The sequence below is a fragment of the Bos indicus genome, chromosome 14 (assembly GCF_029378745.1).
Source record: "Bos indicus isolate NIAB-ARS_2022 breed Sahiwal x Tharparkar chromosome 14, NIAB-ARS_B.indTharparkar_mat_pri_1.0, whole genome shotgun sequence".
In the NCBI taxonomy this organism is placed as follows: Eukaryota; Metazoa; Chordata; class Mammalia; order Artiodactyla; family Bovidae; genus Bos; species Bos indicus.
In genome coordinates this window covers 66,704,533-66,716,741 of record NC_091773.1, presented here as the reverse complement: position 1 = coordinate 66,716,741, position 12,209 = coordinate 66,704,533, and the positions used below count along the sequence as shown (strand labels likewise).

Genomic DNA, 12,209 nt, shown 5'->3' with positions numbered 1-12,209 from the left:
GTGTAATTTTGGAACATTTTTACCACTTGAGGATTTCCCTCACCCCCATCCCCTGCTCCTGGTAACCACTAATCTGCTTTGTGTCCCTGTGGATTTGCCTATTCTGGACTTTTCATGTAAATGGAATCGTACAATGCTTAGTCCTTTGTGACTGGCTGCTTTGACATTTCCAAGGTTCATCCGTGCCGTAGCGTGTATCAGAAGTTTCTCTCTTGCTGAATAATATTCCATTGTTTAAACATCATACAATGGAATATTTTGTTTGTCCAGTCTTGACAGATACTTGGATTGTTTTACTCTTGATATTATGGATAACACAAGCTTTTGTGTGGACATAACGTCTTCGTTTCTCTTGGGTATATACCTCAGAGTGAACTCTCCGGGTCATGTGGTAACTATTTAAACTTTAGAGAAACTTGCAGACTGTTCTCCACATGGCACCATTTTACATTCTCAACAGCAATGTAGGAGGCTCCATTTTCTCCATATCTTTAAACGTCTTTTAATCAAAGAATTTCAAAGCTAGAAAGGGCCTTTAAAATCATTTCGTCTTAATCTAATTACCCATGATGGGAATGAAAGTGCAAAGAGTTCATATTTTAAACATTTCCCATGAGCTCATGCTTTATTTCTAGTATGTCTTTATTTTGAACCTGAATTGTAATGATCCTCTTTGGATAGTTCATTATGAAAATGGAAATGTTTTAGTGAATTTTATTGACCATGAAGCAGATTGACATGCTATGAACCTCTTTTTTTTTTTAAGTTGACTTGTATAATAAAATTATATATAATGATGCAGAGTAAAAATCCCAATGATGCAGAGTTAAAATGTGATGAGAATTGGCTAATGAAGTGGTTGTTCTGTAACTCTGAGGGGCAATCAATATTTGTAGAGAATGCTGCTTTCACTCCCTTTTCTTGGAAATTTTCTCCTACTTCGGCCCAGTTCTCCTCATCACCTTCTGCATGGGGTGGTGGAATAAGGCTGTAGTGTCACCTTGGGCCAGAAAGTTACTGTACCCAAAATTTGTAATTTTAAAGGTGTTTTGGCTTAGTAGAGTTAATGTGTGTTTACAATTTATGTAAATAAACGTTTTGCAATGTGGCTTTATCCATGGTGATATTTTAAATTATCTGAAGTTTGAAAATTAAGGTCCTAATAATGACCGCTTATTTGCAGGGTTACTTGATTAGCTGTGTTTGGAACTGCTACCGATATATCAATGGCAGGAACTCCTCTGATGTCCTGGTTTATGTTACCAGCAACGACACTACGGTAGGTCTGATTTCGCTTCACAAGGAGATCTCCACATGCCCCTTATATGATGCCTTCTCCGCGTTTCTAGTGTTTGCTGCTTTTTTCACTGTTGTTGAGACATATTCATGAGTTGCTTAGTCATCAAAGGATTCATAGTTGAATGGAATGTGTTTTGTTTTCCTTATAGCATATTAAAATCTAGATGGCTGAGCTTTTGATTCACTTAAAAATTATTACAAATAGATAATATGTGCCTCTCCACATTTGTGTATCTTAAACTTGCATTATTAAACCATGGTAGATAACTCTAGTTATCGATTCTGTATGACTATATACCTTCTCCTTTGACATGTGAAATTAAACTTAAAAAATGTGATAGTATAGGTAGAACAAATAGCAGAGCTTATTGCATTTTAAAGTCTTAGGCTGTACCAACTGAGTTAGCCAGCTGATGGAGTTTACTGTGTTTTTAAAACTTGTCCTGTATATTTAAGCTTTAGTAAAAGAATTGAGATGATCTCTGTTATTCATACTTAAATTTTCCAAACCTGTTAAGTATGATTTTGGGCAACACGTCTTCACTGGAAGTGTCTTTAAAAAATCATTGGTCCTTTATGTAAATGATCTTGCCTGCCTCGTGGTAAAAGGACAAGCCCCCTAGGTACTACCCTTCTGTGTCTCCATCACTGTGCCTGATGCACTGCTCGATACAGGTATGGAATGCTGAATGGAAGGATGGTGAGGAATGCTGAATGGAAGCATGGTGATGGGTGACATGAACATGAGGGATGGGTCCTGGGATGGGTCCAGGTGGATGGGATTGGAGTTGATGGAATGGACAGAACAGATGAAAGGATAGAGATGATGTGTCTGTTCTAAACTAGAATGGAGTTTTTTTTTTTGGTTTTGTTTTTTAAATTGTTGTCACTTGCTCATTCTGGCCTTACTGAAATAATTTAGCCTGTTCCTAACTTGATTTCCTCCTGTATCAAATGGGGATAAAACCAGTTTAGTTCAGTCGCTCAGTCATGTCCGACTCTTTGCCACCCCATGAATTGCAGCACTCCGGGCCTCCCTGTCCATCACCAACTCCCGGAGTTCACTCAGACTCACGTCCATCGAGTCGGTGATGCCATCCAGCCATCTCATCCTCTGTTGTCCCCTTCTCCTCTTGCCCCCAATCCCTCCCAGCATCAGTCTTTGCCAATGAGTCAGTTCTTTGCATGAGGTGGCCAAAGTACTGGACTTTCAGCTTCAGCATCATTCCTTCCAAACAACTTCAGACCTTATAGTAAATACACAGGTGCTAGCTGGTATCACTGATACGTATGTGGAATTTCTGCAAGAAAGAGTATTTTATGTGAAGAGTTTTCCTAAGTCCTCAGTTAGCAGGTGTCAACTTGAGTCAGAAATGCATGAGCAGCGGTTTAAGGAGAGGCTTCACTATGATCAGATGCGCTAACCCAGCGTGCCCTTTGGGACACCTGCAAAGTCGTGTGCACTCATCACAGGGAAACACGTTCTGCCTAGCAAACCTTTAACCTTCAGAGAATTCCTTTTGGGTCAGTACGTCTCTTTAAAAAAATAACTTCACAATTACTGTAACTTTTTTTTTTAACTTTTAATTTTATATTGGAGTGTGAGTTGTGACAGTTTTAGGTGGATAGCAAAGAGACTCAGTGGTTCACTTACACACATCTGTTCTTCCCCAAACGCCCCTCCCATCCAGTCTGCCACATAACACAGTTAAGCATGTTTTCCTTCTCTCTCAGTTTCTAGGGTATTAGTTACCTATCAATATCTTTCTATTTTCCCTTTAAAAACACATCTCAGAATACATTCATTGTCCCGCTGAACTAGTAAAAAAGTTTGAGATTTGGGGATTTGAGAAACCAGTAAAGTTGCTAAACAAGCAAGATATTATCAGAGCCTCATCCTAAATATTATGAATGTGTGGGACTTTTATTACCTCCATTTTTGAAAAGTATTTCAGAGAAGATAATTCCCATATTGTATGTGTTTGTTTGGATGTACTTTTGGTGGTTTTTCATAGCTTTTTGAAGGGTTTTGTGTGTGAATAATATGTATATATATGTATGTATGTATATATCATACATATATATATATATATTACTTGTACATATATATACACACACACATACATATGTTTTGCGTATTTTTAGTAGAAGCAAAGCAGAAGGGCTTCATAGATAGATATACCTCAGATCAAAGGATATTCTTGAAAATTGTAAAAATTGCGGTGCCTAGAGAATTTAAGAATCATGAGGGAGTCCCTAAAATGCGTCCAACTAGCTTTTTAGAGGACGCTTTTATTTTCTGTTCTTTGAGATTCAGAATTAGGTAAGAATTAACAGGTACGTTTTATTTAGGGTTCAATGCACTCAGAAATGCAATGGCACCCCACTCCAGTACTCTTGCCTGGAAAATCCCATGGACAGAGGAGCCTGGTGGGCTGTAGTCCATGGGGTCACTAGGAGTCGGACACGACTGAGCGACTTCCCTTTCACTTTTCACTTTCACGCATTGGAGGAGGCAGTGGCACCCCACTCCGGTACTCTTGCCTGGAGAATCCCAGGGACAGCGGAGCCTGGTGGGCTGCCATCTCTGGGGTCACACAGATTTGGACACGACTGAAGTGACTTAGCAGCAGCACTCAAAAATAGTTGTACTTAAAAAAAAAAATTGTTGAGACATCCCAGCTCTTCTAATAATAGGCCTTTATTCAGAAAGATTTCCAACTTGGCAGTAGTTAATAGTAGCTAGGATTTGGGACCATGGACTGGTGCCAGCTGTGATTCTTCCTGGTGTGTTGACAGAACGTCCTGGGGGAATCGCTCCATGGTGGTTATTGGTCATTATCTTAGGCATTCTCTATCAACTTGCCATTTTTAAGATAAGGAAACTGATGATATGTTTTTACTTTTCTCAAAATTCCCAGTGACCCTTCCCCTCTCCTTTTTTTTTTTAAATGAATGGTATTCCTGGGAAAGGGACATATATCATTTCTCATACCTTGCATGGATAACACAAGATAGGGATAGATCACCATCTAAAATCTCAGCTTTCTGGCAGTGTTTTTAAAGAGTGTGTGTGTGTGTGTTTTTTTTTTAAATAATGGTATTGTGAGTATTATTCTAAAGAGTCCTTATTATATCTAAAATAACATCCTTAACATCATAAAATATCCAGTATGTATTTAGATTTTCAGTTGCTTCATGTTAATTTTCCTGGCAGTTTATTTGCAACAGGATCTGTGGGTCAGTATATATTTTAAGACTTGATACTTTTTTTTTTTAAAGAAATAACTTTGGGCCACAAACTAGATTTAACTTGATTGCATAGCTCTAATACAGTTCTCTGTATTTCCAATAGGTTAGTTGTTGGATCAAAGGACTTCTTATATTTCCATATTCCTTGTTTGCAAGACTATAGTTGATGCATTTGTTCTTCCATCAGGAAGGAGATAACATCTGGTTGATTCTATCTGAGATGTCAGCAGCTACTGATATCAATTCATTAGGAATTGAAATATGATGACATTCTATTATTTTTCATTTATTAGCTGTAATAACCCTATGAAGAAAAACTTTCCCTCACTTTCTGTTTAATTACCTAGTGGTACATAGGCAATGATAAATACATATGATTTTGTTCTCTTTATCAGTTTTCAAACAAGTTGTTCCATAATTTTCTAGTGATGACCAGTGGGGCTTTTTTTTTTTTTTTTTAAGTAATAAATGAACTAATGAAAACAGGCCTATAATATTACAGCTGGGGATGTTCTGTTTAAAAAGGACAGCTATTTTGATTAATTTTATCAGTAAGCCTAAATAGTAAAATTTACCTACTGTTCCACATTTTAGACCTCAGTGGAAAAGCAAAATGGTTTTCTAAACAGCTAGTACATTACCTGCCGTCTATGGGGTCGCACAGAATCGGACACGACTGAAGTGACTTAGCAGTAGCAGTACATTACCATCCTTATTAATGCTCAAATTGTGCCATCTTTCCCAGTTAGGGCCTCTTCAAGTTGGCATCTTTATATAACTGGTGCTCTGAGTGCTTCTTTGCTGTCTCACTGACATTGACATTGTTCTAGGCTCACCTTGTCCATATCCTGTCCTAGACCTGGAATCAGCTATTTCTCTAAGGAACCCTGCTTCCTTTCAGTAAGGACCATAATCTGCATTTCTAGGGTTGGAGAATGGATTTTTAAAGAGGACTCTACATATTTAAAGATTGTTTTAACTAGTATTAAAGGAATTCTAGTTAGCTAACTTAAAAAAAAAAATAAAACGACAACAAATATACTGAAGCCTCCCTCTGCACCCTAAATAGGGGTTTGAATGATGTTGTTCTGTCATTTCCCCTGGTCTCCTAGCTTTATTAAGATGTCCTCATAGTGTGTAATAACATATGTTTCCCCGTTGCCCATGTCTTTATTGGGAATCCACATGGACATAATAACACGTCGTGTCTTTCATTTCCTATCAAGTGTTAAGCCAGATGGCTTTTCTCCCAGGCTGAAGAGTCTCAGGGTGACCTCTGTGGGAAGAGAACTGGGGCTCTGGTTGGTAGAAAATAAATGTGCTTCCGTTTTCTTCTCTAAAACAGCACACATATTATTCGGCAAATACCTACTTTTTCAGATACTACTCAGGGAGAATAGAGTTCATTAGATATTGGAGGTTATTCTCTGGGTTAATCATTCTAGTTTCTTAACTAAACCAAAACAAAAATCTTTGAAAGAAACACTTGAAGATAGAGAGGTCACAAGTGCTATTAGTTATAATGTCTCTTGGGGTCTTGGGTTTTTGTTCCCCCCTTGATGCTCTTCCAGCGTATGCGGACTTGGGCTTAGGTCATGTCTGACTCTTCGTGACCCTACGGCCTATATACCTCATCAGGCTTCTCTGTCCGTGGAATTTTCCAGCCAAGACTACTAGAGTGGGTTGCTGTTACCTCCTCCATGATGCTCTTAGGCCAAAAGAAATACCTCATTGTTGATTTCATTAAATAGTCAGGTCCAGACTACTTTTGAGTATTAGGGTAGTACCTAACAGGCTTTGTAGTATTTTACTTGAACATTTAAAATATCCCTTTGAGTCACTGCCATACAATATAGGGTTAGGCACCCTAAAGAGATGCAGTCTTCTCTTTAGAATGTTGTAGAAATCACGTTCTGGATACATACTACATAATGCCACATTCACTCCCCTGCCTTCATCAAAATCAAGCCTTAAGAGAAAGAGCATATTAAAATACTAAACATGTGGATTATAGAAATAGATTTCTTTCACATTAAAGTTTATGCAAATTGAATTGTTAAAACCTCTTTTAATTGGCTAAGAGCAGCTAAAACTTGTCACTCTAGCATTCTTGCCTGGGAAAATCTCATGGACAGAGGAGCCTGGTGGGCTATAGTCCATGCGGTCCCAAAGAGTCAGACAGGACTGAGCACAGACACAGCCAGGCCGGCTCTGAAGATCTCTGCCAGTCCTGGGCACTTCAGATTCATGTCGATTGAACATAACCTCACAAAACAGCCCCTTGACCACAGTATGCCTCTATGAACCAGAGGGTCTAGGAGGCAGTGTGGAGGGAATGGCTGGAAGAAGGTTCTTTGATAACAGGATTTAAAACTTCAGCCTTTGAGTTACTGGCTCTGAAGCTTGTGACCTAGTGAGTACTAGAATATGAGTGAGACATCTTATTTGTAATATCTCCGTTTTAGGTATCTTCTTTTCCCTTGTAATTAAGTAGTTGTTGTGATCTAAGCCTTTTATTTTTAATTTTAAAATTGTGAGAGGTTGAGGTAGACTTGGCAGCGTCTCAGAGAAGCAGAGAGAACATTCAGGAGACCATTTCCATGGTCAGGATCAGGGTGATGGTGAAGATGAGGCAGTGGTGACGCAGGGAGGTAGCAAAGAGGGTGAAGAGAGGGGAGATTGGAGAGGGCTGTCGGAGGCCGCAGCGATCGCTGCTAACGAGGGAACGTGGAACAAGCGTGATTTCTCAGAACGCCGCTTGCTGTGACTGTAACTAGAAACGTCAGATCCCTCACCTGAAGGGTAGGAGCTGACTCGGACTGAGAGGTAACCGGCCAGCCCTCGTCTCCTCAGCTGTGTTCCCGCAAGCGTCATCCAGCCGAGCTCGGAGGAAGCCCAGTGAGGGCCCTCCCTTCTCTGCCTCTGCCTCCTGCTCAGTGGCTTTTGTACTGTGGGTTTCTCCCCAGACACTTAGGTCACAATGGTAGGCTCTGGGCCAAGTGCTTTACGTATATGACCCAGGTTGCACAAGAGTCATTGAAGTTGACCCCCTGGGTAGCAAAGAGGAAACCGAGGCGCCAAGTAGGTAACTTCCCAAGAGGACACCGTGGTGAGACCTGGGGCGCGGGGCCAGTGATCACCACCGCCTCAGCCCTGCTCCAGCCCTGTTCTTCGCCCCATGGTCCTCCGGGACCGTCACTGGGCCTGGCTGCGGCCACGGCCCTCATTCCTCCCTAACAGGGTGCGGGATGGGCTTGGACAAACAGGAGAGGCGCAGGAAAGCTATTTGTTTAGATGATTCCTCTCAAGGAAAAGTCACAAACTTTCAGAGCAGGGGGACTTTTTTTTTGCTTATTTTTGCTCTCTAGCCCAGAAGAAGGAATGGAAGGGTGGCTTAAAGAAAGAGGTGGAAGGAAAGTTAAAAATAAACTTGGTAACGCCCGAGGCAGCTGCCTTGTTTGTTTAGATACATGTATGTGTATGTATTTATACATATATTTTCTTATATGTATTCTTTTTCAGATTTTTTCCCCATGTAGGTTATTAGGTGATACTGAGCAGAGTTCCCTGTGCAAACAGTAGGTTCTTGTAGTTCCCTTGTGCTGAATAGCCCCGCCTTCTGTAACTCAGCTTCATATGTGCACGTGGCTTCAGATAGATTTCTCTGTTGGTTCTAATAGAAAAACATCATGGCCTGGATACCCGCTCAGATTTTCCCTGGGAAGCATTTTCCCTGCTTTAATGTATTCCATGCTTCAATCGGACAGTGCGTGCCATTAACTCAGCTCATATTTCTTTCCTTCCTTCAGTAAAATATAGCATTTGAAAAAAAAATCCTAATCTCTTGAAAGTTATCTCTGACCCATATAACTTTACAGTTACTTCATCCAGAGAATATCTTCAGCAGTCAAATCAACACATTGATGATATTTTGACACCTAAAGCTTCTGAAAGAAGAGTTCAAATAATTCAGTTTCTTGTGAACCTAAATAAAGAATATTAATCAGTTGCTTAGTTGTAACCTGTTTATACTAGCAAGTGAAGAAAAGTATAAGAGTAGCTTTGCAGTGAACCAAGAATAAAATCACCCTCCACTTTCATTGTGTTTTACTTTAAAACACACTCAGAACTTGATTTCTTATTTTATCCCACATGTCCAAAATAGAATTCATGTTGACTTTATTCTGGGGACAAAGACATTGAATTTTATCTTGTAAATCCTGAGAAATTTTCTGGGAATATATATTAAGGAAGCCAAAGTTAAATATATATATATATATATATATATATATATATGTTTAAGATGTCCTGTAGCATTGTTTTTGTAAATTATTTAATTTTGTTTTTGGCTGTGCGGGGTCGTCACTGGTGTGAGGACTTCTCTCCAGTTGCGCTGAGCTGGGGCTACTCTAGTTCCGGTGCGTGGGCTTCTCACTGTGGTGGCTTCTCGTGGAGCACAGGCTCTAGAGCTTCAGTGGTTGCAGCACGTGGGCTCAGTAGTTGTGGCGTTTGCCTTGAGCCATGTGGGATCTTCCCAGATCAAGGATCAAACCCGCATCTCCTGCATTGGCAGGTGGATTCTTTACCACTGAGCCACCAGAACCCCTGGCATTGGTTTTTAATAGCAGAAGTATCTAATCTCATTGTCTAATAATTGGGAACTGGTTTGATTTAATAAAGGCATGTCCATTTGATAAGACGTCCTTATGGCCATAAAAATCATGAGCAGTGTAAACAGCAGAAGAAAGGCTTTTGATGTTTTTTAAAAGCAGAATATAGAAGTTTGTGCTCCAGCTAGGAAAAAGCAAAGCTTGTAGACAACAGATTAGATTCTAGTAGAAATTAAGCAGTTGATTTCTTGAGTAGTAGAAAACAAAGTAGAAGACATTTTTCCCTTCCCATTGATTCCAGGGATGGATGGAAGAAGTGTGTGGTGAAGAAGACCAGGTAAAAGGGGGATCTGAAGTTTGAAGAAGTCCTTCCAGTCCAGAGGGCCCTGGCAGCTGCTGAGCAAGGCAGCTGAGCCCAGCCAGGCAGGCAGCCCCTGGAAGACAGGGTCGAGTCCTGTCCTGCAGAGGTGGGCACAGGAGGTGGCATAGCACATTCAGGCCTGGGTGCCAGGAGCGGCTGGAACCTGTGGTCGGGTTTCTATGGTGACAGCTCACAGAGCGTTCCCTCGCCCGCCTCAGCCGTCAGGTGTTTTCATTTTAGATAAAAAATGTAATTCTTTAGATATTTATTTTGATCAAGGTAATGTATACATATTTAGATGTCAGTATCCGAGATACATTTATTTGAACATGAGACCCTGAATTGCATTTTAACTTTCTCTTGGGGCTACTATATTGTTTTGGTGTTTTCCTGCCCAAATATCCCACCAGGGAGGACTGTTGACCCAATTCAAAAGATTTGAGGTATGAATTCTATATGAGTATAATATGAAAGACTTTGAGTAGCTTCTCTGCTGAGAGTTAAGGGAAATCGTGACTTCCTCCTGTAATATCAATTTATAGTGGTTTTTTGTGAATTGATAAAATCAGCGTGGCTTGTGGGATCTTAGTTCCCCAACCAGGGATTGAACCTAGGCCCACCAGGAAACTCCTGGTGTAGTCAGGATTTTCTCCTTCTGTAGTCAGGGGTGGGGGCGTGGGTGGTCCTCACTAGAGTCCTCCAAATTCATTTATGTTCTTCCTGACTCCTGATGAATTCATTGAGTATGAGATGCCATTGGCTATATATTGCACTATTATTTTGGGTGCTTCTTATTGTCAAGTGCTGTGGGTTACAAAGCGCAGGCTAAATTCAGGTGCTAAAATGTATAAAAACGTGTACCTTAGAATCAAAAATACATGGTTATGTGTATGTGTGTCTTTAGTTAAACGTGTGTGTGTGTGTGTGTTACAGGTGGGAGTGTTTAGAAAGTTTGGGAACAGTTATTTTAGATGTCTCTGATAAAGTCGGACTTCTTTTGTGATGATCCTGTCTGAAATGCCCAAATGGCAATTTTAGTTAATCCTGGAGAGTCATGATTCAACTATCCCTCCTTTGCTTTTTGGCCTAAATTAAGGGGCAGATGTGATAATGTAAATGTTGCCTGTTTGTTTGTTTTAACTTTTTCTTTTGTATTGGGGCATAGCCAATTAACAACAATGTCATGGCCATGTTACGTGAACAATGAAGGGTCTCGGCCACACACAGACATGTGTCCATTCTCTTCTAAACTCCCCCCATCCAAGCTGCCACATAAATGGTTGCCTGTTTTAAACCAGGTGCATTGTAGACTCTTAGGGGTGTAATAAATGGTGAAGACATAAATAAAAATTTTGACTACTCGGGATTAATTTAAATGGACCTTTGTTAGATTCTAATGCCTGTAAATGATACAAGTGATTTTGGGCTGTGTACTTTCACATTATCACATCTTCTAAGGTCAGAATTTTTTTCTATAAAAATTTTTTTGTCTATAAAAAATAGACAACTGCATGCTCAGTTGTGTCCAACTCTGTGTGTGTCCATGTGTCCTCCAGCTCTTTGCAGCCCCATGGGCTGTAGCTTCCCAGGCTCCTCTGTCCATGGAATTCTTCCAGACAAGAGCATTGGAGTGGGTTCTCATTTCCTGGGCTTCCCAGGTGGTGCTATGGTAAAGAAGCTGCATGCCAACACAGGGGACACAGGAGACGTAGATTCGGTTCCTGGGTCAGGAAGATCCCCTGGAGAAGGGAAATGGCAACACTCTCCAGTATTCTTGCCTGGGAAAATCCCATGGACAGAGGAGCCCGGTGGGCTGTTACAGCCCTTGGGGTTGCAAAGAGTCGGACATGACTTGAGCACACACACGCACCATTTGCTATTCCAGAGGATCTTCCCAACCCAGGGATCAAACCCACGTCTCCTGTGTCTCCTGCATTGGCAGGTGCATGCGTTACCACTGCGCTACCTGGGAACCCTCTGTAACTAAAGAGTCAGCTTTACATTTGTTAGGATTAGGGTTTTAACCTCTAGTCCTGAACTCTACTTTCTCTTCAGTTTTTTTTTGTTTTTTTTTCTCTTCTCTCTGTTGCTGTCAAATGGATCTGAAATGTAAATCTGGTTTTGTCATCCCCACATTTAAAAGTGTTCAGGATTTATGCTGTTTATTACTGTAGTGTTTCCCAACTGTGATGTCATTCCCACTTTGCTATGTGACAGTCATTTGTAACAAGTGGGGTTATATTTTAAATCTGAGTTTGCCAATGGTTTGCCTTTTTTTTTTGTCCTTTGAATAAATAAGAACAGATTTAGCATTTTCTCTCCAACAACATCAATCTCCGCTCTACAGTCTTACATTGTAATATTTTCTTGAAGCCAGAGGAGGGAGAGGAGTGATAACTTCATCCTGCCGAGTTCATCTTATTTGTGAAGCGGCTACGAGGGACCGTTAACTGATGTGTCATCAACAGCTGTAGGTTTTATGAGCTGTGGTGCTGTCACGAGCACCGTGCCCCATGCCTCCTTCCCCTCAAAGGAGCCAAAAAAAAAAAGGATAAGGAAGTTTTCGTTTATAGTGGTGGTTTCTTTATTTGTCCACACTTCGGTGAGAGCGAAGGGCAGATGGTTTTGTGCAAGCTCGCCTGTGTATGCCCACGGGTGTCTCTTGCACGTGGCATCACCAAAGCTCC

The 12,209-nt window shown here is 40.7% G+C and overlaps 1 protein-coding gene across 1 annotated transcript in view; it reads left to right on the top strand.

Moving 5' to 3' along the window:
* The window catches only part of LAPTM4B (lysosomal protein transmembrane 4 beta), a 62,028-nt gene that overhangs the window by 40,022 nt on the left and 9,797 nt on the right, over positions 1-12,209 (top strand). The window contains exon 6 of the mRNA XM_019973820.2: positions 1,184-1,279. Within this exon, the coding sequence (XP_019829379.1) occupies positions 1,184-1,279 (96 nt within the window). The remainder of the gene's footprint in view (positions 1-1,183; positions 1,280-12,209) is intronic.